Source organism: Rousettus aegyptiacus, unplaced genomic scaffold (genome assembly GCF_014176215.1).
Source record: "Rousettus aegyptiacus isolate mRouAeg1 unplaced genomic scaffold, mRouAeg1.p scaffold_m13_p_9, whole genome shotgun sequence".
In the NCBI taxonomy this organism is placed as follows: Eukaryota; Metazoa; Chordata; class Mammalia; order Chiroptera; family Pteropodidae; genus Rousettus; species Rousettus aegyptiacus.
The window spans coordinates 32121185-32146374 of NW_023416312.1; the positions used below are offsets into that span (position 1 = coordinate 32121185).

The following is a 25190-nucleotide window of genomic DNA, read 5'->3' on the forward strand; positions in this document are numbered from 1 at the left end:
GGGAGGTTTGTCCCTTGTTACTGGAGAGAGATTACTGTCGCCCTAGGCCAAAAACATGTGTTTTCCAGCTGTTACAGGGAACTGTTCATGGGTTCTGCAAGTAGATAAGAATATTCTCATCTAGGATTGGAAAAAAGGATTTATCTCTAAGAAAGCTTTTATTGGAAGAAGAATTAGAGTGGAGTGGGGCCTTTCTATATCTTTTCCTCATTCCAGTGGGGATTACTTCTTTAGAGAAAAACAGAATAGGTTAGATAGATAGCTATGGCAGGGGGCTAAGCATGGGTTTCTAAGGGTAAGGGGAAAACATTGGGGAACTCTAGAAAATTAACATGCCGGGACACTTTGCTAAGTACCCAGCAGAAAGAAAAACTGGAAGATGAGCATTTAGCCCTACTCGGTTTCTTACTGAAATGGAATTCCTGGGAGTTGCGTGTCTGTTTTTACGTGAATTCCATGCATTATTTCTTTTTGAATTTTTTTCATCATTCTGACTTGAGCAGGGAAAGCCTCTCATAAAATGCCATAAACATTCTTGCCTTAATTCAGGAATCAGTGGAATGGACCCTAATAATAGCACTAGAAGTAACAGTTATTGAGAGCTCACTATAATTACACATTATTCTAATTTTTTTTGTAACAGCTTAATTGAGATATAATTCACATACATACAATTCACCCGTTTCAAGTGTACAATTCAATGACTTTTAGTATGTTCAGTTATGCAGCCATTACCATAATAAATTTTAGAACATCTTCATCAACCCAAAAAGAAATCCTGTACCTTTAAATATCATCTCTCAATCCCTCCATCCTCCCCAGCTCTAGTCAACCACGAATCTATTTTCCAGCTCTATAGATTTGCCTATTCTAGACATTTCATATAAATGGAATTATATAATATGTGGTCTTATGTGTTTAGCTTCTTTTGCTTAGCATAATGTTTCCTTTCCTTTCCTCTTTCCTTTTTCCTTCCCTTCCCAGCCATCCTAGCGGGTGTGAGGCAGTATCTCATTGTAGCTTAGATTTGCATTTCTCTGATGTCGAGCATCTTTCATGTGCTTAATGGTCACTTGCATGTCTTCTTTGGAGGAATGTCTATTCAGATCGTTGGCCCATTTTTAAAATTTGGTTATTAAGCTTTTTATTATTGAGTTGTGAGACTTCTTTATATACTCTAGGTACAAGTCCTGATCAGATAAATGATTTACAAATATTTTCATCCATTCCATGGGCTGTTTTTTCACTTTCTAGTTGGTGTACTTTGAGGCACAAATGTTTTGGAGTTTGAAGAATCCAATGTATTTTTTTTCTTTTGCTGCTTATGTTTTTGGTGTCATATCTAAGAATGCATTGCGAAATCCAAGGTTACCAAGATTTACTTTTAAAATTTTCTTTTCAGAGTTTTAAAGTTTTAGTTCTTAGGTTTTTGAGTTAACTTTTGTTAGTGGTGCATGTTAGGTGTTTAACTTTATTGTTTGCATATAGATATCCAGTTGTCCCAGCACCATTTCTTAAAAAGACTGATCTTTCTCCACTTAATTATCTTGGCACCCTTGTTGAAAAATCAGTTGACTGTGAATATAAGTGTTTATTCTGAACTCTCAATTTTATTCCATTTGATCTACATATCTATCATTATGCCAGTACTGCAACTATCTTGCTTATTGTTGCTCCGTAGGGCATTTTGAAATTGGGAAGTATGGCTCTTCCAACTTTGTTCCTTTTTTTCAATATTGTTTTGGCTATCCTGGGTTCCTTGCAATTACATATAAATTTTAGAATCAGCTTGACCATATATAATAAGCCAGCTGGCACTTCCTTTTTAAAAAAATATTTCATTGGTTGTTTTTATTATATTCATAGAGTTATACAGCCATCACTACTATCTAATTTTAGGACTTTTCCAACATCGTCCAAAGAAACTTGTACCCATTAGCAGCCCCTTCCCTTCCCCAGTCTCCCTTTCTACCCTTCCCTTCCCAGATCCCGCCCCTTTCCAGCCCCAGGCAACAATCAATCTACTTTTTGTTATGGCTTTATCTCTTTGGATATGTCTATTCTGAATGTTTTGGATAAATGAAATCATGATATCTAGTCTTTTGGAGGCACTTACTCTTATTCAGACTGATGACTGTATTTGCCTTCAATTCTCTCTCTTCCTATTCTGATTTCTAGTCATCCAGTGATTTGGTCATACTAGGTTAGTCACTCTGATTGGACATGAAATCCTATTCAGAACAAAGCTTTGCATCTGACACTTGTGAACAAATGTCTGTTTTGGTCTTTTTATTATGCTCACTGGGAAAATATCTTGTGAAATAGCCTAGGGTAAAAGAAATGTGATTAGATACCACCAATGTTAAGTACCAGCCCACCTTTCTCTTATAAGCTTTCATAAGCCTCTTATATGCCCCTCTCTTGTAATCATCTCCCATAAGCCTTCAAACAATATTAATTTCAACTTGCATTTTACCAGCTGCCTGGTGCTGATAGACAAGGACAAATTAATGTAGCTAGTGAAGGAGACTGATATATAAGTAGATAACTCGTGTAATGGTATTATAATGAAAGCTTTAATATATAAATAAATATAATAAATCATATATGAGAAAGTATAGCATTGATTTCGGGGAATTTTTTTAGGAAAGTGTAGGGACCTAGGCCATAGAAATTATACACTGTGCTACTTAGTCGATTCACTAGTCGATTCATTGATTTTTACCTTCTAATCTGTCGTTTAGAGTTGAAGTCCTTTCCCCTTCCATACCTTTAGTAATTTTAGCAACAAAATGAGGTGATAGGTGAGGATTCTGGGAACTACATTCTTTTTACCCAGACATTGTTTCCTTTACAGGTATAAACTGGAACCCTTACCAGTAGCAGTTTCTACCACCATGATATCAAACATTGTGGATAAACTGCTCATTCCAAAGAAATCTACCACCTCCAAAACACCCACTACGGAGGAGGCATCTCTTTTCAAAAAGCCATTAGTTTTAACAGAGGAACCCACTAATAGGGACACAATCCTCATCAAGGGGTCATTACCATTAAAGAAGCACACAAATCAGGGGGAGATGGCCCTATTGGTGAAGCCACTATCTTTACAGAAGGAGACTGACAGTGGAGATAAGTATATTGTAGAGCCAATGACTTTTGTGAAAAAGCATAAAACTGAAGAGTCAGCCATCACTGAGAGGGCATTATCCATAAAAAAGATGTGTGCATATCAGGGGAAGCAGTCCTTCCTGGGGGAGGAGTTGGCCTTGCAGGACATTAATGTTGAAGAGGATTCCTTCTTTATGGAGCCCATGAATTTTACAAATAAGCCTAAAACTGAGGAGGCAACCTCCACCAAGAGGCTATTAACTTTAAGGAAGCAGTATACCACTCAGGGGGAGATGTCCCATAGGAAGAAGCCACTAGTATTGCAGAAGACCACCTCTGGAGAGAAGTCACTCATTAAGGAACTACTGTCCTTTAAGGAGAAGCCTAGCACCGAAGAATCCCTTTTCCAAGAGCCATCTCTATTACAAGAAAAGCACATCACTCAGGGGAAGGTATGCATCTTGAAGAAGCCCTTGGCCTTGCAAAAGACTCCAACTGAGAATGAATCACTTTTAATGGAGCCTTTGGTTTTTAAGAAGAGTACCATTGAGAAGGCAACTGACACCAAGAAGCTAGTATCTTTAAAGAAGAAATGTACTACTCAAGGTAAGATGCCCTGCTTGAAGAAGCCACTAGTATTACAGATCATTTCTGAAAAGAAGGTACTCATTAAGAAACTATTGCCCTTTAAAAAGGAGCTTACCACTGAGGAGGAGTCCCTCTTTAAGGAATCATCTGTGTTGCAAGAGAAGCACACCACTCAGAGGGAGGTGGCCATCCTGAAGAAGTCATGGGCATTGCAGGAGAATAGTCTCAGTAAAGATGAATTTTTTATGGAGCCATTTTCCTTTAGGAAGAAACATACCATAAGTGAGGCAGTCTCTACCAATGAGCCATTATCTTTAAAGAAGAAAAAGTATGCTGTTCAAATGATGATGTCCATCTGCCAAGAACTGGTAGACTTGCAGAATATGATTGGCAAGAATAAAGATTCCTTTTCAATGGAGCCAGTGTCATTTAGGGAGAAGTCTTTAACTGGGGAGGCAGTCCTTACTAAGACATCATTATCTTTAAAGAAGAAGCGAATCACTCAGAGGAAGATGTTAGTCTTAAAGAAGACCACCTCTGAAGATGAGTCACTCTTTAAGAAGCTGTTACCCTTTGAGCAAAAGCCTACAACTGATGAGTTCCTCTTCCAGGATCTATCTATATTGAAAAAGAAGCACACCACTCTGCAGGAGGTATTCCTCTCAAAGAAGTCATTAGCCTTTCAGGAAAAGACCACCATTGATGAGGAATCATATGTTGAGGAACCAATGGAGGATAAGCCTACCACTGAGGGGGGATTCCTCTTTCAGGAGCCATTTTCATTGCATGTTAAACCTACCAACAAAGACGAGTTGCTTTTATGGAAGGCCTTGACCTTGCAGAAGAAGATTAATACTAAAGAGGAGTCCTTGAAGAAGCTGTTGACTTTTCAGGAGAAATGCACCAGTGAAGAGGAACCTCTTTTCAAGAAACCATTGATTCTGAAAAAGAAACTCTCCACTGAGGCAACAACAAGCATAGAGAGCCAATCATCTTTAAAGAAGAAGCCTACTGTTCAAGAAGAGATATTCTTCTTGAATGAGCAATTGGCTTTGCAAAAAAACACCACTGATGAGAAGGAGTCCCTTATTAAGCAGCCACTGACTTTGCAGGAGAATCCCAACAGTGAGAAAGAGGCCCTTTTCAAGGAGCCATTAGTCTTTCAGGGGCAGTCTACCATCAATGAGGCATTCCATTTCAAAGAGATAGTCTCCCTGAATGAGAAACCAACCACTGGGCAGGAGTTGTCCTATGAGAAGCTGTTGGCCTTGCAAGAGGTCCTCACCCACAAGGAAAACACTTTTATTAAAGATTTCTGGATCCTACAATTTGAGACCAGCCCACATGTGTTCAACACTGCCACTGAATCCAGAATGGGCATGCCCAGCACTGCTATCATGTCCAGTATGAGCAAGTTTAGCACCACAAGCAAGTCCAATGCTTGGAAGTTCATGTCCAATAGACCTTTCTCATCTTGGGACAAAAGATCACAGAATGAGGTATTCTACTCTTTCTTCTTAAATTAGATGAAGTGTTTTTTTTGTTTGTTTTCCTGGATGTGGCTGCTAGCAAAGAGATTATTTTTCCCCAAACCACTTGAGTTGTATGTAGTAACTATAGTAAATCAAGTTGGCCCTGTAGAATCTCTCGACTTTCTGATTGGTCTAGTGATTCACCCAAGCAATTAGAAAGTATTATTTCAGGAATACCCACAAGGGTTTGGAATACTGTGTGTGTGTGTGTGTGTGTGTGTGTGTGTGTGTGTGTGTGTGTGTATTTGGGCTTTGTATTAGTGTTTACTTTCAGGAAATTGCCTTTCTTAGTAATTTCAGTCTGCATTACAGTGGGCTTCAGTCAAAGCTGGATAAAATTCACAAAGGCCTCTCCCAAGGAAGATGGTCTTCAAGTTGTAAATTGAAAGGATGAAGGGAAGCAGGAGGAGAAATACCCCTCTTGCAGACAAAACAACCTACTAAAGACGTAGAAGGGAGGAAAAGAAGATGAATTCAATTGGGCCAGATCAAAGCAATGGGATAAAACAAGGACCTAAGAAGACAGGTGACACAAACTGAAACAGTAAAATAATAGTGTCTTTGTTGGAGAGTCTTGTGCTTTCCTGTAAAAATGGTGCCTGATTCCTAGGGCAGAGCAGGCATGTACACGGAAGACTAAGCATTTCTCGGTCGCTTAGCAGTATGATTGCAGAGCTCAGGGGTACTTTATTATGGCCAAGGATATATGAGGCTTGAGGAAACTTGACAGATGACAGTGGGAGGAGAGGGTATCTTTTATCTGTATGTACTATGCCTTCTTTGGAATGTTTCTCTTCCTAATATACTCTTCTGGTGATTTCCAAGCAGATAACCCCACTGGAACAGATGGACAACAACCATATCAATCCACTTTTCAACTCAACATATGCCAAGGATATCTTCAGTTACATGAAGGAGAGAGAGGTGAGTAGGTAACTGGGAGGGGACAGTGATTTCTAGTTCTCATTTTCTTCATCCTTCAAATGCAAGTTGAAAGGGAAGAAACAACTGACATCTGCTGGTAGCTTACTGTGGGTTAAACATTGTACTAAGGGATTTATAGACATTATCTTGTTTAAGTCTCCCAATAATCTCATGATAGTGGGTATTATTATCTCCTTTTTATGGATGGGGGAAACTGCTCAGAGTCATACAACTAGTATGTGGTAGAGCTGGGATACAGACTAAAGTCTGATTATCTAGAAGACCATAAGCCTGTACCTCTAATTGCTGAGGAGACAGTTTCAGACACAAAAATGTTCAAGTAATCTCTGACTGGTTGCTCTGAAAGATATTTTCCCTTTTTATGCAAGTTTCTGGCATCATATGGAAAATCACATCCTTTGTTTTAGCTCTCAACCCTGGTGAGATTTCCTTCCTCCTTTGAAATCTGCCAGTCTCCTTTACTACTAATATTCATCAATTCTAAGTTTTTAATTTACCATTTCTTTCAACAGAGCAGATGGGACCAAGATTATCTGCCAATTATAATTTTAGCATGCCATGCATAAGAGGGAGGATGAATATCTCGTATTTCTCTAGAGACATTTGATTAACTGATTCCAGAGCCCACATTTTTTCTAATATACCTTAGAGGAAGTAAGAGAAAACTTTGCTATTACCAAAGGTGTGGGCCTTAGTTCAGCAGTATAGGTTTCACTTGGGTTTTTGTTAGGAATGCAGAAACCTACCCCCGCCTCAGACGGTCTAAATTAGAATATGAATTTTAAAGATCCTCAAGTACATATGCATGCTAAAGTTTGAGAAGCACTGCTCTACATTGCATGGTAGTGTACTTTAGGTTGAATTGCCAAAAACAGGCAGGACCTCTTTGGTATTCATCTATAGTTATAGGTGTGTTCTTATCTGTATTCCTCCTGGTTTCTCAGTATTCATCCTAACACTGGAATATCATATTCCCAAGGATATTGGAAACTTGTCTGGAAAAGGATATTTTATTCTGCGCCTGTCAGATAACAGCTGAAAAAAATTAGAACTATGAAGAATTATGTTGTTATGATTTATTTCTGAGATATTAGTTGCAAATATTTTTTTCTAGGTTACAATTTTGGAGCTACAAGAAGAGTTAATTTATTAACATTTCTTTCTTATTGCCACCAGGAAAATTTCATACTTGAAAAATACATGAACAGGCAGACTGATATCAGCAGTGACATGAGGGTCATTCTTGTGGATTGGTTGGTTGAAGTGCAGGTAAATCTGACAACTGCTGTTCTCTTTATCAATTATTCATTCAGCATCACCAGGTGCTAAACATGGTAAAATTTACTGGGTCTGCAGAGCTGAATAAACCATAGATCCTTCCCTCAGGGAACTTATGATCCAGGGATGAGGTAAGACATGTAGACAAATAAGCATAATACAAAGTAGAATGCACTAAGTACTACAAGAATGTTATAAATAAGATACTGTAAGAACCCAGTGGAAGGAGAGATTATTTCTAGAAAAGGCAATGATGGTATGGTAGTTTAATCATTAAAAATATCTTATAAAAGTATATTTAGTGATTTGGATAAAGGTCAGTGACAGTCTTTCAAGGTTGGATGAGATGGGTAATAGAAAGGACAGTGTAGCACCAAACATGGCAGCTGTTCATCCAGGGTTAAATTTTGAGGAAATAGTGCTATGAATACTTAATTATCAATTTACACTAAGGAAGGATAGCCTCGAATAGTACCTGGCACATAGTAAGGTGTCAATAAATATTTGTCGAATGAATGGAATTGAATGAATTGCTATGGAATTTGCACGGAAATATAAGGCATAGTCTATGCCAGGCAGAGTGTTACTATGCAATTGGGGAGAAAAGGTAATTTAGTTTAATATCATTTAAGTGGTTCAGACTCACTTTGGAGTGACAGATCAGGTAAATGTGGTAGATTTGGACATCAACAAAGCATGAAAATGTCTCTTATTTATGGAAATGATAAAGAATAGTAAATTAGATAAAAGTAATATTTGGGGAACTCTCAAATAAAATTGATGCCAAAGATTATTGATTAGTACCAAGCAGGAAGGAGATCCCTCACGTTACCCTTTTATAACCACAGCTGTCTCCCTCCCCTCACCTTCCTGTCCATGAAAACTCCTAATTTGTTCTCCAACTCTACAATTTTGTAATTTCATGAATGTTATATAAATGGAATATACAGTATGTAATCTTTTTTCAATTTAAATTTTATTTTTTTGATTTTTCAGTTACAGTTGACATTAAATATTATTTTATATTAGTTTCAGTTGTACAGCATAATGATTAGACATTTATTTAATTTATGAAGTGATCCTCCTGATTAGTTTAGTACCCACTTGGCACTATGTGTAGTTATTACAATATTATTGACTATATTCCCTATGCTGTATTTCACATCCCTGTGACTTTTTTAACTACTAATTTTCACTCCGAATCCCTTCTCCCTTTCACACAGCCCTCCAGCACCCCTCCCATTGGGCTTTTATCACTCACCATAATTCCCTTATGATTCATCCAAGTTGTTGTGTGTATCAATGGTTTTTTCCTTTTGATTGCTGAGTAATATTCCATGGTATGGGTACACCATGGTTTGTTTAACCATTCACCCGTTGGAGGACATTTGGGTTGTTTCCAATTTTTGAGACTCTGAAAATAATTGCTATAAACATTCATGTAATGGTTTTTTTGTGAATATGTTTTCATTTCCAACATCGATGCCCAGGAGTGGGATTGCTGGGTCATATGATAAACATATGTTTAACTTAATGAGAAGCTGCCATAGAGTGATTGTACCATCTTACATTCTCACCTGAGAGTTCTAGTTGCTCTGCATCCTTGCTGGAACCTGGTATTATTAGTGTTTTTTTTTTTTTAATTTTAGCCATCTAATAAGTGCACGGAGGAATCTCACCATAGTTTTAATTTACATTTCCTCAAAGTCTAATAATGAATATCATCTTTGTTATTCATATATCCACTTCGGTGAAATGTCTGTCTTTTGCCCAATTTTGAATTGGGTAGTTTATTTTTTTTGTCAAGTTATGCAAGTTCTTTATATATTCTGGATACAGATTCTATGTTGGGTATGTGATTTACAACTATATCCTACCAGTCTATAACATTTTATCCTCTTACCTATGTCTTTCACAGAGGAAAAGTTTTTAATTTTGATAAAGTCCAGTTTTCCAGTGTTTCTTTATGGATTGTGCTATTTATGTCATGTCTAGGAATGCTTGCCTAAAATTAGGTCATGAATATTTTCTCCTGTATTTTATCTAAAAGTTTTATAGTTTTAACTTTATAATTTATTTTGACTTTTGTATAGGGTGTGAAGATTTTAAGGTCAAAGTTATTATTATTTTTTCGTATATAGATGTCCAATTGTTCTAACACCATGTGGGAAAAATATACTTTCTCCACTAAATTTCTTTTGTGCCTTTGCCCAGAAAGCAATTGGCCTTATTTCTATACTTATTTTTATACTCTATTTTACTGATCTCTCTGCCTATCCCTTTGCCAATATCATACTGTCTCATTTCTGTAGCTATTTTATAGTGTCTTAAAATTCAGTGGCATGATTCTTTCAACTTTTTTTTTCAAAATTGGTTTAGGTATTCTAATTATTTTGCCTTTGTATATAAATTTTTGAATCAATTTGTCTATATATAACAAAACAACCTGCTGAGAATTTGATTGGAATTGAGTTATATTTTGTGCAGAAAAGAATTAACATAATGGGCCTAATAGTGCTCTCTTTAGAAAGATCTTTTTGCAAAGTTGGGCCTTGGCTGGCATCTGGGAACTTGACTGATAAATAGTTCTCTGCACTACTATAAACCCTGCCTTAATGATAACTGTGCCTAAACTCTGTGCAAACAATATATTTTATTCTGAACACCTGCTTTCTTTCTGGGAGCCTGAAATTTTGGTACATACTAAGCAGAGAATGTTTTCATGACCAGCTCAATAAAATCTTAGGCACCAAGTCATTAATGAGCTCCCTTGGTAGAAAATACACACATTGTCACTTCTCATTGCTGGGGGCAATTAAGTGCATTCTGAGTGACTCTACTGGGACAGAACTCTTGCAAGCTTGCTTCTGGCTTGCACCAAACTTTGCCCATGCTTCTTTTCCCTTTGCTGATTTTGCTTTGTATATTTTGCTATAATAAATCATAACCATGATTATGACTATATGCCAGGTCCTATGAGTCCTCCTAAGAATGTGGTCTTGGGAACCCCCAATACATATCTATAGGTGGAGTTGTATAGAACTGACATTTTTTATGTTGAATATTCTAACCCATGAACATTATATGTTTTTCATTTATTTAGGTTGATTTTTATTTTTTTTACCATGCAGATCTTGTACATGTTTTTTTGAATTTATAGCAGAAAATTTTATTTTCATGGAGCTATTGTAAATAGTATTTTTTAAGATTTAGATTTCCATTTTTACATTGCCAGTATGAAATACCGATATTTGTGTTTTGACCTTGTAGTCTATCACCTTGCTAAAACTCACTTATTAATTCTTAGGGTTTTTTTGTAGATTTCTTGTTATCTACATAGACAATTATGTCACTTGTAAATGGAGACGGTTTTATTTCTTCCTTCCAATCTGCATGCTTTTAATTTCATTTGCATGTGTTGTTGCACTGTGTAGAACTTCCATTATGATGTTGAATAAGAGCAGTAAGAGAACACAATCTTGCCCTATTCCTAATCTTAGGAAGAAAGCAGTTAGTCTTTCACCATTAGTATGATCTAAGCTGTAGATTTTTTGTAGACACCCTTGATCTGGTTGAGAAAATTACTTTCTATTCCTAGTTTGCTGATGTATATTTATCATGAATGAATGTTGAATTTTATCAAGTGCTTTTTCCCCTGCATCTATTGATATATATATATATATATATATATATATATATATATATATATATATATATATATATATTGCTTTAGACTGTTAATATGGTGGGTTACATGGACTGTTTACATGGACCGATTTTCAAATATTGTAGCAGCTTCATATTCTTAGTATAAATACCACTTGGCCCTGGTGTATTATTCTTTTTATATATTGCTAGATTTTATTTGCTGATATTTTGTTGAGGATTTTTGCATTTATATTTCTGATGGATGTTGGTCTGTACTTTTATTTCGCATTGCCTTTGGTTTTGGTATGAGAATGATACTGGCTTCATAAAATAATTTTGGAAAGTATTCTTCCTGTTTCTTGGAAGAGATGTGTAGAATTGATATTATTTATTCTGTAAATGTTTGGTAGAATTCTCAAGTTAAAACATCTGGGTCTGAGGTTTTTTTTCTTTTCCCCCAAAGAATTTTAACTAAAAATGTAATTTAATAGTTATAAGATTATTCAAGTTATCTATTTCATTTTAGATACTTTTGGTAATTTGTGGTTTTCAAAGAATTGGTCTGTTTCATCTAAGTTGTTGAATTTATATACATAGAGTTGTTCATAGTATCCTCTGTTGTATTCACTCTTTCATTTCTGATATTTGGTAATTTGTGTCTTTTTTTGTTGATCATCTTTCTAGAAGTTTATTGATTTTATTGATTTTTTTCAAAGAACCAGGTTTTGGTTTTATACATTTTCTCTGTTGTTTTTCTGTTTCCAGTTTTATCTGCTCTAATTTTTATAGTTTCCTCATCCTTTGGGTTTAATTTGCTCTTATTTTTCTAATTTATTAAGGTGGAAGCTTAGATTATTGATTTCAGACCTTTCTTCATTTCTAATACAAATATTTAATGTTGTAAATTTCTCCCTAAGCACTGCTTTAGCCGCATATCACAAATTTGGAGAGACTTCCTCTTTGATCCTTGGACTATTTAGAAGTTTGTTATTTAATTTCCAAGTGTTTGGAGTTTTCTGTTATCAATTTTTAGTTTAATTCCATTGTGGTCAAAGAAAATGCTATGATTTTAATTCTTTAAAAAATTATTTAAGGTTTATCACTCAGGATGTGGTCTATCTTGGTGAAATTTCCATGTACACTTCAGAAGAATGTGTATTCTGCTGCCGTTGGATGGAGTGTTCTATGTCAGTTGGAGCCAGTTGGTTCATAATTGCACACTTTTTCTGGAATAAATTACTAGGAATAGAATTATTAGATCAAAATGAAGCATATTTAAATTTTTTTGTACATATAGGCAACTATCTTTCTATTTGTACTTTTACTAAGATTGAATGAAAGTGATTTTCTCATAATCTTACTCTCATAGGGTGTTATTTTTTTGCCACCTGATAAGTGAGAAATTTTAAATTGATGTACAGGAACATTGGCATTTTAAGTAGTCAGGTCTATCAGTTCTTTATGGTTTTAAGATTTGTTTCACACCTAGAAAAGTCTTCTCCAATCATAATTATATAAACATCTCTGACTTTTTTCTAGAACATTTATAGTTTCATTTTCACATTTAAATTTTAATCTAGGATTTGTTTGGTTTTTTTTTGGCTTTGTGAAATGTAGTAGGCAATTAGTTGCTTGTATTTGTATTGTACAATTTAGTAAGTTTTTTTTTTCAATTATAATTGGCATACAATAATATAACAGTTTCGGTTGTATAGCATAATGATCAGAGATCCACATAAATTGCAAAGTGATCACCCCACTAAACCTAGTACCCCTTTTCCCCCTTACATATTTATTACAACAATATTAACCATCTTCCCTGTGCTATACCCTACATCTCCATGTCTATTCTGCGACTATCCATTCATACTTCTTAATCCATTTGCCTTTTTTGCCATCTCTGCCAACTCCCCTCCCATCTAGTAGCCCTCAAAATATTCTCTGTATTTATGAGTTTATTTCCACTTTTGTTGCTGTCATTTATTTTCTTCCTTAGATTTCATATGTACGTGAAATCATGTGATGTTAGTCTTTCTCTATCAGACCCATCTCATTCAGCACAATACCTTCTAGGTATATCAAGGCAATATCCTTTTCCATCCCGTTACTTTTAGTCTGTGTGTGTCTTTTAATCTGAAGTGAGTCTCTTGAAGGTAGCATATGTAGGGGTCTTGTTTTCCTACACATTCAGCCACTCTATCTTTTGGTTGGAGCACTTAATTCTTTTTTATTTGAAGTACTTGGTGATAGGAATATAGTTATTACCATTCATTATTCCTGTTTTTGATACATGTTTTTTTTTTTTTTTACTTAAAGAAGTCCGCCCAACATTTCCTGTAATACTGGCTTGGTGTTGATAAATTCCCTTAGCTTATTTTTGTCTGAGGGGGCTCTTTATCTCTCCTTTGATTCTAAATGATAGCTTTACTGGATAAAATATTCTCAGTTGTAGACCTTAGGTTTCATCACGTTCAATATTTTGTGCCAAGCCCTTATATCCTGCATGGTTTCTTTCAGGAAATCAGCCACCATACTTATGGGTGCTCCCTTGTAGGAAACTAACTGCTTTTCTCTAGCTGCTTTTAAGGTTCTCCTTTTTTATTTAATCTTTGACATTTTAATTATAACGTATCTTGGTGTGGGCCTCTTTGGATTCCTGGTTTTTGGGACTCTGAGCTTCCTGGAGTTTTATGTCTATTTCCTTCACCAGGTTAGGGAAGTTTTCCATCATTATTTCTTCAGTTAGCTCTTCGATGTCTTGTTTTTCTTCTGGTATCCCTATGACACGAACATTTTTACATTTAATAGTGTTCCATAGGCTCCTTAAATTTTTATAGTCTTGGCTTATTTTTTCTTGCCATTCTGATTGAGTGTCCTTGTCTTCCCCATCCTCTATATAAGTCATTTGATCCTCTTCTTTATTCACTCTGTTGATTTAATTTAGTATAGTTTTCCTCTCAGATAATATGTTCTTCATTTCTCACTGGTTCATTTTTATCATTTCGATTTCCATTTTAATGTTTTTTATCTCTTCGTTAAAGTTCTCAATGAATTCAGCTACACTTCCCCTACTTTCATTGAGCATCTTTATAACCAGTGCTTTGAATTCTGCATCTGTTAGATTGCTTGACTCCATTATTCCTGGATCTTTGTTCTGTTCTCTCATATGGTTTCTGCTTCTTTATCATTCCATTTTGGCTGCCTTTCTGTGTCTGTTTCTATGTAATAAGCAAAGCTCTTAAGTCTCATAGTCTTAGTAGTGCAGCTTTGCAAAGTAGGTGTCCAGTGGCACAGTCCTGAGAAGGGTTCAGCTGCAGGCCAAATTTAGCCCCAGCCTGTGCCCCTCTGGGGCCACGTGTTAAGATTCAGGAAGCATTCTGCAGATGCTATGCTTATAGTTGCCTCAAAAGGCCACACCAGAAACCATGGCCAGCTGCCACCAGTGTGAATCTTGGCACTGCTCATCAAGGGGCACCTGACTCACTGAGGATACACTTGTATATGGCTTGTGGGGGGTCCGAGAGTTGGGGGAGATGGAGTTTCAGGGAATACATCCTCTGGATGGAGTGAACTCTGTTATCCTGTTTTTTTTTTAAATAAATTTATTTATTTAAATTAGTTTCAAGTATATAGTATGTTGGTCAGACATCGATAATATTCAAAAAATGATCCCTCCAATTGTTCCCTCCCTCTCCTGGCCTTCCACTTAGCCATCATATTAATGCTAACTGCATTCCCTCTTCCATACTCTCCATGCCCAACTATTGTACTTCTTTAACCCTTCACCCCATTCTTCTAGCATCCCAACGCCCCTCCCTTCTGTCTATCACCAAATTGTCCACTATATTTGTGAGTCAGTTTTTGATTAGTTTGTTCTTTTTGCTACTTAGATACCACATATAAGTGAAATCATATGGTATCTATCTTTCTCTCTCTGACTTACTTCACAAGCATAATAACCTCTAGGTCAATCCATGTCATTGCAAATGGTAGGATTTCATCATTTTTAATGACTGAGTAATATTCCATTGTATATATGAACCATATTTTTTTATCCAGTCATCTATTGATGGGCATATAGTTTGCTTCTATAAGTTGGCTATTGTAAATTGTGCTGCCATGAATATTGGAGTGCATAGATCTTTATGAATTATTGTTTTGGTTTTCTTTGGATAAATACTCAGAAGTGCAATTGCTGGGTCAAAAGGTAGGCCCATTTTTAATTTTTTGAGGAACCTCCATACTGTTTTCCATAGTGCTATACCAATTACAATCCCACCAACAATGTCTGAGGGTTCCCTTTTCTCCTCATCCTTGCCAACACTTGCTGTTTTTTAATTTATCGATGATAGCCATTCTGACAGGTGGTTTAAATTGGCAGTTCTCTGATGATTAGCAACCTTGAGCATCTTTTCATATATCTGTTAGTCATCGGTATTTCCTCTTTGGAGAAGTATCTGTTCATGTCTTCTGCCCATTTTTTAATTGGATTGTGTTTTTGTTGTTGTTGAGTTGTATAAGTTCTTCATAATTTTTGGATATTAACACCTTATCACATGTATCATTAGCAAATATCTTCTCCCAAGCAGGCAGTTGTTTTTTTCTTTTGTTGATTGTTTCCTTTGCCGTACAAAAACTTTTTAGTTTGATGTAGTCCCATTTGTTTATTTTTAATTTTGTTTCCCTTGCCAAGGAGATGTATCTGAAATGAAATTCTTGTTAGTAATATCAGAGAGTTTTCTGCCTATGTTTTCTTCTAAAAGTTTTATGGTTTTGGGTCTTATGTTTAAATTTTTAATCCATTTTGAGTCTATTCTTGTATATGGTGTAAGAATATGGTCCAGCTTCTTATTTTGCATCTATCTGTCTAATTTTCCTAGCACCAATTATTGAAGAGACTGTCTTCACCTCATTGTATATTCTTACCTCCTTTGTCATATATTAAGTGAGCATATAGGTGTGGATTTGTTTCTGGGCTCTCTATTCTGTCCCATTGATCAATGCATCTGCTTTTATGCCAGTACCACGCTGTTTTGATTACTGTAGCCTTGTAGCATAGTTTTGCATCAGGTAGAGTGATACCTCCAACTTCGTTCTTCTTTCTCAAGATTACCCTGGCTATTTGAGGTTTTTTTTTATGGCTGCATATAAATTTTAGAATAGTTTGTTTTAGCTCTCTGAAAAATGCCATTGGTATTTTGATAGGGATTGCGTTGAACCTATAGATTGTTTTGGGTAGTATGGCCATTTTAACAATGTTGATTATCCTACCCATGAGCAGAGTATATTGTTCCATTTATTTGTATATTCTTCAATTTCTTTTTTCAATGACATAGTTTTCTGAAAACAGGTCCTATACCTTCTTGGTTAATTTGATTCCCAGGTATTTTATAGTTTTGACACAATTGTAAATGGGATTGTTTTAATTTCTCTTTCTGAAAGTTCATGATTGGTGTATAAAAATGCCACTGACTTCTGAATATTTATTTTGTAACCTGCTACTTTCCTGAATTCATCGATCAGTTCTAACAGTTTTTTGGTGGAATCTTTAGGGTTCTCTATATATTGTATCATGTCATTGAAAAATAACGAGAATTTTATGCCTTCCTTTCCAATTTGGATACCTTTAATTTCTCTTTCTTGTCTTATTGCTGTGGCTAAGATTTCCAATACAATGTCAAAGAGGAGTGGTGAAAATGGGCATCCTTGTCTTGTTTCTGATCTTAAGGAAAATGCTTTTAGCCTTTCTCCATTGAATATGATGTTAGCTGAAGGTTGGTCATATATGGTCTTTTTTACGTTGAGGTATATTCCCTTTATTTTCACCTTGCTGACAGTTTTTATCATAAGTAGATGCTGGATTTTGTCCAATGCTTTTTCTGCATCTGTTGATATGTTCATATGGTTTTTGTATTTCGATTTGTTAATGTGGTGTATCACATTAATTGATTTGTGGATATTGAACCAACCTTGTATCCCAGGAATAAATCCAACTTGATCACGGTGTATGATATTTTTACTGTATTGCTGAAGTTGGTTGGCTAATATTTTGTTGAGGATTTTTTCATCAATGTTCATAAGAAATATTGGCCTATAGTTTTCTTTTTTTGTAAGGTCTTTGCCTGTTTTGGAATCAAGGTAATGGTGGCCCCATAAAGGAGTTAGGGAGCCTTCCCTGTTCTTGAATTTTTTGAAATAGTTTGAGAAGAATAGGTGATAATTCTTCTTTGAATGTTTGGTAAAATTCACCTATGAAGCCATCTGGTCCAGGACTTTTTTTCGGAGATTTTTGATTACTGATTCGATTTCATTAGTGTTAATCTGTTGGTTCAGATTTTCTGTTTCTTCTTGACTCGGTCTTGGGAGATTGTTTCTAGGAATGTGTCCATTTCTTCCAGATTGTCCAATTTGTTGTCATATAATTGCTTGTAGCCTTTTCTTATGATCCATTGTTTTTCTGTGGAGTCTGTGGTTATTTCTCTTCTTTCATTTCTTACTTTATTTATTTGAGATCTCTGTTTTTCCATGATGAGTCTAAGGATCTGTCAATTTTGTTAATCCTTTCAAAGAACTAGCTCTTGATTTCATTAATCTTTTATATTGTTTTTCTAGACTTTTTTCATTTATTTCTTCTCTTATCTTTATTATTTCCTTCCTTCTTTTCAATTTGGACTTCATTTGCTGTTCTTTTTTGAGTTTGTTTGACCTTTTTCTTATTTCTTGAGGTAGACCTGTATTGTATGAATTTCTCTGTTAGGACTGCTTTCGCTGTGTCCCATAAATTCTGAGTTTGTGTTTTCATTTTCATTTTCTCTAGGATCTTTTGATTTCTTCCTCGATCTCATTAATAACCCATTCATTGTTTAGTAGCATATTATTTAGGTTCCATGTATTTGTGTATTTTCCAGTTTTTTTCTTGCAGTTGATGTCTAGTTTCTACCATTGTGATCAGAGAAGATGGTTGATATGATTTCAATCTTCTTAAATTTATTGAGACTTGATTTGTGTGCTAAGACATGGTCTGTCCTTGAAAATGATCCATGGGTACTTGAGAAAAATGTATATTTTGCTGCCTTGGAGTAAAATACTCTGAAAATATCTCTCAAGTCTATCTGTCATAGTGTATCTTTCAGGCCCATTGTTTCCTTGTTGATTCTTTGCCTGGAAGATCCATCTATTGGTATCAATGGGGTGTTAAAGTCTCCTACTATGAGTGTATTACTATTTATATAAACTTTTATGTCAGTCAATAATTGCTTTATATATGTAGGTGCTCCTATGTTGGGTGCGTAATGTTTACTAGGGTTATGTCCTCTTGATTTATCAATCCTTTTATTATTACATAATGCCTTTTTTATCTCTTATTATAGCTTTTGTTTTAAAGTCTGTTTTATCTGATATAAGTATTGCTACCCCAGCTTTTTTTCCATTTTTGTCTATGTGAAATATTGTTTTCCATCCCTTTACTTTCAGTCTGTATGTGTTGTTTGATCTGAAGTGGGTCTCTTGTAGACAGCATATGCATGGGTCTTGTTCTCTTATCCGTTCATTTACCCTATGTCTTTTGATTGGAGCATTTAATTTGTTTACATTCGAAGTGATTACTGATAGGTACATAGTTACTGTCTTTTTATTATTCATATTTGTTATTTTTATTTTCCTTTTTGCCACTTCTTTTTTTACAGAAGACACTTTCTCATTCCTTCTAATGCTGGCTTGTTGGTGATGAATTCCTTTAAGCTTTTTTTTCTGTCTAGGAAGCTCTTTATCCCACCTTCCATTTTAATTGAAAGCCTTGCTGGGTAGAGTACCCGTGGTGGTAGATTCTTGTTTTTCATAATTTTGAATATTTCTTCCCATTTCCTTCTGGCCTGCAAAGTTTCCATTGAAAAGTCAGCAGACATTCTATGGGGGTACCCTTGAAAGTGTCCAACTTCCTTTCTCTGGCTGCATTTATGATTATCTCTTTGTGTTTGACCTTTGGCATTTTAATTATGATGTGTCTTGATGTAGGTCTGTTTGAATTCCTCTTGTTTGGAACTCTTTGTGCTTCCTGAACTTGTATATCTAATTCCTTTGCCAGGAAGGGAAGTTTTCTGTCATTATTTTTTCAAATAGATTCTTAATCTCTTGCTCTCTCTCTTCCTCCTCAGGTACTCCTATGATTCAGATATTTTTATACTTCATATTGTCCCAGAGGTCTCTTAAACTACCCTTTTTTTAATTTGGTTTTTGTTGTTGTTGTTGTCGTCGTTGTTCTGATTAGGTGTATTCAGGTACCTTGTCTTCCAATTCACTGATTTGATCTTCTGTTTTATCCAGTCTACTGTTACATCCTTTTAGCGTATTCTTCATTTCTATTATCGTATTCCTTATTTCTGTCAGTTTTTTTTTATGGTTTCTACATCCTCGTTTATGCTGTTAAGGTTCTCATTGTATTCATCCATTCTCCCCATTAGTTCATTGAACATTTTTATAACCATTGTTTTTAACTCTGACTCTGGTAGATTGCTTACTTCCATTTCATTTAGCTTATTTTCTGGAGTTTTCTCTTGTTTCATTTGTGGCATGTTTCTTTGTTTTCTCATTTTATTAGCCTCTCTGTGTTCTTTTTGATGTGTTAGGAATATTTGTTTCATCTCTCAGCCTTGGCCAGATGGCCTAATGTGGAAGGTGTCCTGTGTGGTCCAGCGGCACACTCTCCCTGATCCCTTGTGCCAGGAGCTCTGGAGGTGACCTTTGTGTGGATTGTGTGTGATCTTCTGTTGTTGCAAAGGCTTTATTGTTGTTAGTGAATCAGTGGGTGGGATTAACATTCAGGCTGACTAATTGTGGGAATTGGCTGAACTCTCAGAATAAGAGTTGTTGTGTGGGGGCTAACCCCACTGAGTTGGTTCTACCCTAGCAGGCTTGTGTACCTGTTGCAAACACCCATTGTGTGTATCACTACTGGAACCAGTCAGGAGTTGCTGCATTGTGGTCTGGTGCCAGCCTCCAGATGCGTTGGTTTTGTGGCCTCTTGATAAGGGCTCCCCTGTAGGCCAAGGTCAGCTGCTGCTTTTAATTGCTCAGGGCTACCCGGTAAGAACTACAGAGTGATCCGCTGATGGTTGTTGCCTATGCTGGACCTATATGTAAGTGGAAGAGACATTGCTGTATGCAGCTCTCGGCTATCCCCTGTCCCTGACCTGTGGCAGTTTATCAGAAGGACTAGTGCTCCTCAAGTCCTGATACTGCCTATCATCTGCCTGTAAGTCTCTGAAACTGGATGAGTGTCTGGGTGATATGCATGTTGAGTGGCACAGGGACCCTGGGAGTCTCCTGAGTTTATTGAGTAAATTTCCCTGCCAGTTTACATGCCTACACTGTCTCTGTGTCTTGCTGTACAAGTTTCCACTTGCAGCAAGGTCAACTACTGCCCACTCTGGGCCTAAATGCGCTAACCCAGAGCAGTGGAAGCTGCCTATCAATGTGCAGCGGGTACTTTGTGTACTGGATGGGGCAGAAACTCAGGGAGTTCAGGGCTGTCAGGCCAATACAGACCTCTGTAATCTCCTTAAGAGATATTGTAGCTCATACAGGCAGTAGTGGTCTGTCCACAACTGTTTTCTTCTAAATGCGCTCACTGCTCAACTCCAGAGCCAAGAAGGGCACAATAAGCTGCTTTTTAATAGGCTGCAGGCACTTTGTGGCTTTAGAGAAGTGGGATCTCAAGGTAACAAGGTCCATTCGGAAAATATAGCCTCAATTTTCTGCAACTTCTGTGCCCGGGCATTCCCCCTATAGACCCAAATCACAGTGAGACCAGCTGCAGTCAGGAGTGTTCCCACAGACCACTGTGCTCCTCGGACACAATATTGCAACTCTTGCAGGCAGCAAAGGTCTACCTGCCATTGATTTCTCTGCAGTGACCACCCTGTGCCAACCAGTTTGTAGCCTGTGTGGATTAGGTGATTACGGGAGGGGAAGGGCAGGGCTGTGTCAGTTCTTTGTCAATGGGCTACCTGGGGCACTTTGTGGGTAGGTTGGGGCGGGCCTCAGAGAGACAATGGCAGTCAGATCAATACAGCCTCAGGCTTGCTGCAACTTTGGTAACTGTTCATGAGTTCCCGCAGATGACCCAGATCACAGCAAGACGAGCTGCTGTCTGGGACTGGCCCACAGGTCCTTGATGTCTGCCCAAGTTTGTGTTAGCAACAGCGATCTGCCTGACCTTATTTCTGAAATGAGGCTCACAGTGCTGGCCCCTGTCCCTGGGATTAGAAATACTGCTCACAACAATGGCTTCCCCCTCTGTGAATACTTCATTCTGAATCACTCAGATCACGGCTTGGCAACCAACCAGGAACAACTTTCCCTGGCAGTCTGCAGGTTAGGCAGGGCAGGCTGCTCCCCTCAGACCAGCATCTCCTAATGGCTCTGTAGGAGGGATCTACACAATCAAGCTGGCATGGTCTGCAGATTACCCTGTAGGGAGGCTGGACTAAGGCACAATGCTGGCTGCCCTTCCAGCCCTTGTTCTGGTGCCATGTAATGCAGACTTTCTCAGAATGAATCCTATGCGAACCTCTGACCCACCGCCGGATGATTGTCTGCAGGTCAGAAAGCCTTTGTGCAGGTCCTTCAAAGGGACACCTAGGGGCCCAGTCGCCTTCTGTCTCACCCAGGTGACCAGAATCCCCTCTAGTTTCTGTAGCCAAAGTTACTGGAATCTCTTCTTTAGGCTGGGACCCTGTGCTGGAGAGCCCTCAGATAAGACCAGGACACCTCTCTCCTTCAGGAGAGCCTTTGTAGTCTTGCTCTCCCTCCTGGCGATCCTCCACCACTAGCGGGTGTGGGTCCAGCCCCATTTGGGACTTTGCCCCTCCTACCAGCTTCGATGTGGCTTCTTTATATTATTAGATGTAGGTATTATGATCAGCTGAACTTCAGGTGATTCTCCATGTTGATTATTTTATAATTTGGTTGTAATTTCAATTCGGTCTTGGGAGGATACGAACCTTGCTTTTACCTAGCCCACTATCTTCTCCCACTCAAGTTCTCTGTTATCCTGTTTGATGATATCTCTGCTATGGCCACGCTGAGTCTGCACACTGAGAGTGGGGAGGGCTCAACAGAAGAACAATGAATCTTGCGAGTACTTCTGTACAGAGTGAGTCTTGCCTCTGGTCCTCACTGACAACTCAGTGTCCTCCCGTAAGTCTCTGGTGCCCCCTGAGCAGCTGACCCAGCGCCGGTGCTCAGAACAAGGTCTATCATCATGAAAATCTGCACACTGGTTTGAAATAACATCTTTAATATCTTTAATCACATATACTTGGGTTTGTTTATGGTCTTTCCTATTCTGTTCTTTTGTATATTTGTTTATTCTAACATCAATAGTATGCAGTTTTTATTATTATAGCTTTGACATACAATTATTGCCCCTTTACTCAACTTTATTCATGGTTGTTCTCACACATTAACTTCTTCCAAGTGAGCTGTAGAATAATTTTGTCAACTCTTAAAAAATAGTCCATTGGGACTAATTCAGGGAGAATTCATAGATTTTACAGTGTTGAATTTTCCAAGTCACTTAAGTTGTATCTGTTTAGTTATCAGGTCTTCTTTTACAATTTTAAGTTTCAAAAGATTCTTTTCACATTGGTCTTACTGGCTTAAAAAGGTTTTTCAATTTTCCGCACAAAAGGTTTTTTCAGCCCTATGGTAAAAAAAAAAACAGCTTATGGATTAATGTATAACTTTTTCTTTTAAAAAATTATTAATGTCTGCTTTCATCTTTATCATTTTATTCTTACTTTTTAAGGTTTATTTTGTTGTTTTCCCCTAGCATCTTGAAACAAATATTTAGTCTATTTTAATTATTTCTGACTTCATAATAAAAGCTCTAAAGCTATACATTTTCTTCTAAGTAACAGTTCTGACTAAATCCCATTAGTTTTGAAAGACAGTGTCGTAGCTATTTTGTTTTCTCTCAATACAATGCAATTGTACATACATATGTACACACACATACAGAGAGAGAGAGAATGAGAATGAGAATATCAAGTCATCAGCAAATAGTGACAGTTTGACTTCCTCATTTCCTATTTGGATGCCTTCTATATCTTTCTCTTGCCTGTTTGCACGCACCAGGAACTACAATGTTATACTGAGTAACAATGGTGATAGTGGGACAGCCTTTCCTTGTTCCTGATATTAGAGGGAAGATTTTTAGATTTTTCTCCATTAAGTACAATGTTGGCTGAGGGTTTGTAATAGATGGCCTTTATTATGTTAAGGTACTTTCCTTCCGTACTGATTTTTTAAAGTGTTTTGATCAGAAATAGATGCTATATCTTGTTGAAGGCTTTTTCTGCATCTATTGACATGATCGTGATTATTTGATTCTTATTTTTTATTTTGATTTTTTATTTGTTTATGTTCATTTGTTGCTTATAGGTTTATATCCCATATATAACCTGATACCGTGTGTTTTTCTACTTTTTCTGTCTGGCTTATTTCATTTAGCATAATTATTTTGAGGCCATCCATGTTGTTGCGAATGGCAGTAATTCATCTCTTCTTATGGCTGATTAATATTCCATTGTATATATGTACCACAGCGTCTTTAGCCAATCATCTATCATAGGACATTTTGGTTGCTTCCATGTCCTGGCCACTGGAATAATACTGCTATGATCATCGGTGTGCAAATATCTTTTCAGATATGGGTTTTCAAGTCTTTGGGGTAAATACCCAGTACAAGGAATGCTGGATCATATGGTAGACCAATTCTTAGTTTTTTGAGGAACCTCCATACTGTTTTTCATAGTGGCTGTACCAATTTGCAGTCCCATCAGCAGTGTATGAGGGTTCCTTTTTCTCTGCATCCTCTCCAACATTTATTACTTGTCCTGTTGATTATAGCTATTCTAACAGGTGTGAGATGGTATCTCACTGTGGTTTTGATTTGCATTTCCCTAATAGCTAGCTATGCTGAGCATCTTTTCAAATATTTGTTGGCTATTTGTATGTCCTCTAGGGAGAAGTGTCTGTTCAGGTCCTCTGCCCATTTTTTGATTGGATCATTTGTTTTGTGTGGTTATTGAGTCGTATGAATTCTTTGTATATTTTATATATGTTGAACCTTCCCTTTGCCCCTTGGATGAAGCCCACTTGATCATGGTGTGTAATCTTTTTAATATGTTGCTGTATCCAGTTAGCTAGTGTCTTATTTAGGATTTTTGCATATGTGTTAATGAAAGATATTGATCTGTAGTTTTCTTTCTTTGTATTGTATTTACCATGTTTTGGTATCAGGGTAATACTGGCCTCATAAAATGTGTTGGGAAGTATTGCCTCCTCTTTGATTTTTTGGAAGAGTTTAAGGAGAATAGGTATTAAATCTTCTTTGAATGTTTGGTAGAATTCACTGGTGAAGCCATCTGGTCCTGGACTTTTACTTTTTGGTAGATTTTTGATAATTGTTTCAATTTCCATGCTGCTGATTGTTCTTTTTTAGCTTTTCCAGTTCTTGATTCAGTCTAGAAATGTTGTATTTTTCTAAGTACTGATCCATTTCTTTTAGGTTATTATATTTAGTGTTATATACTTTTTCATAGTATTCTTGTATGATCCTTTGTACTTCTGCACTGTCTGTCATAATTTCCCCTCTTTCATCCCTGATAGTTTTGTGTGTTCTTTCTCTTTTTTCTTTAGTAAGTTTCACCGGGGATTTGTCAATTTTATTAACATTCTCAAAAAACCAGCTCTTTTTTGCATTTATTTTTTCTATTTGTGTTGTGTTTCGTTTCATTTATTTCTGCTCTAATTTTAATTATTTCTTTCCTTCTACTGACTTTAGGCTTCATTTTTTCTACCTTTTCTAGTTTTTTAAGACGAAGCTTTCATTTGTTTATTTGTGCTTATTCTTGTTTTTGGAGATAGACCTGTAATGATAAGAACTTTCCTCCTATGACCACTTTTGCCATTTCCCAAATGTTTTGATATGTTGTACTATCATTATTTGTTTCTATGTGTCTCTCGATCTGTTTATTTCTTCTCTGACCCATTTATTATTCAATAACATGTTGTTTAATCTGCATG

General features: G+C 36.7%; 1 protein-coding gene across 3 annotated transcripts in view; it reads left to right on the forward strand.

The window, feature by feature from the left end:
- Positions 1–25190, forward strand: part of CCNB3 (cyclin B3) — a 56266-nt gene that overhangs the window by 20467 nt on the left and 10609 nt on the right. For all 3 annotated transcript variants that reach the window (XM_016153272.2, XM_016153269.2, XM_016153271.2), the window contains exons 5-7: positions 2858–5198; positions 6060–6155; positions 7353–7445. In XM_016153272.2, coding sequence (XP_016008758.2) covers positions 2858–5198; positions 6060–6155; positions 7353–7445 — 2530 coding nt within the window. The remainder of the gene's footprint in view (positions 1–2857; positions 5199–6059; positions 6156–7352; positions 7446–25190) is intronic.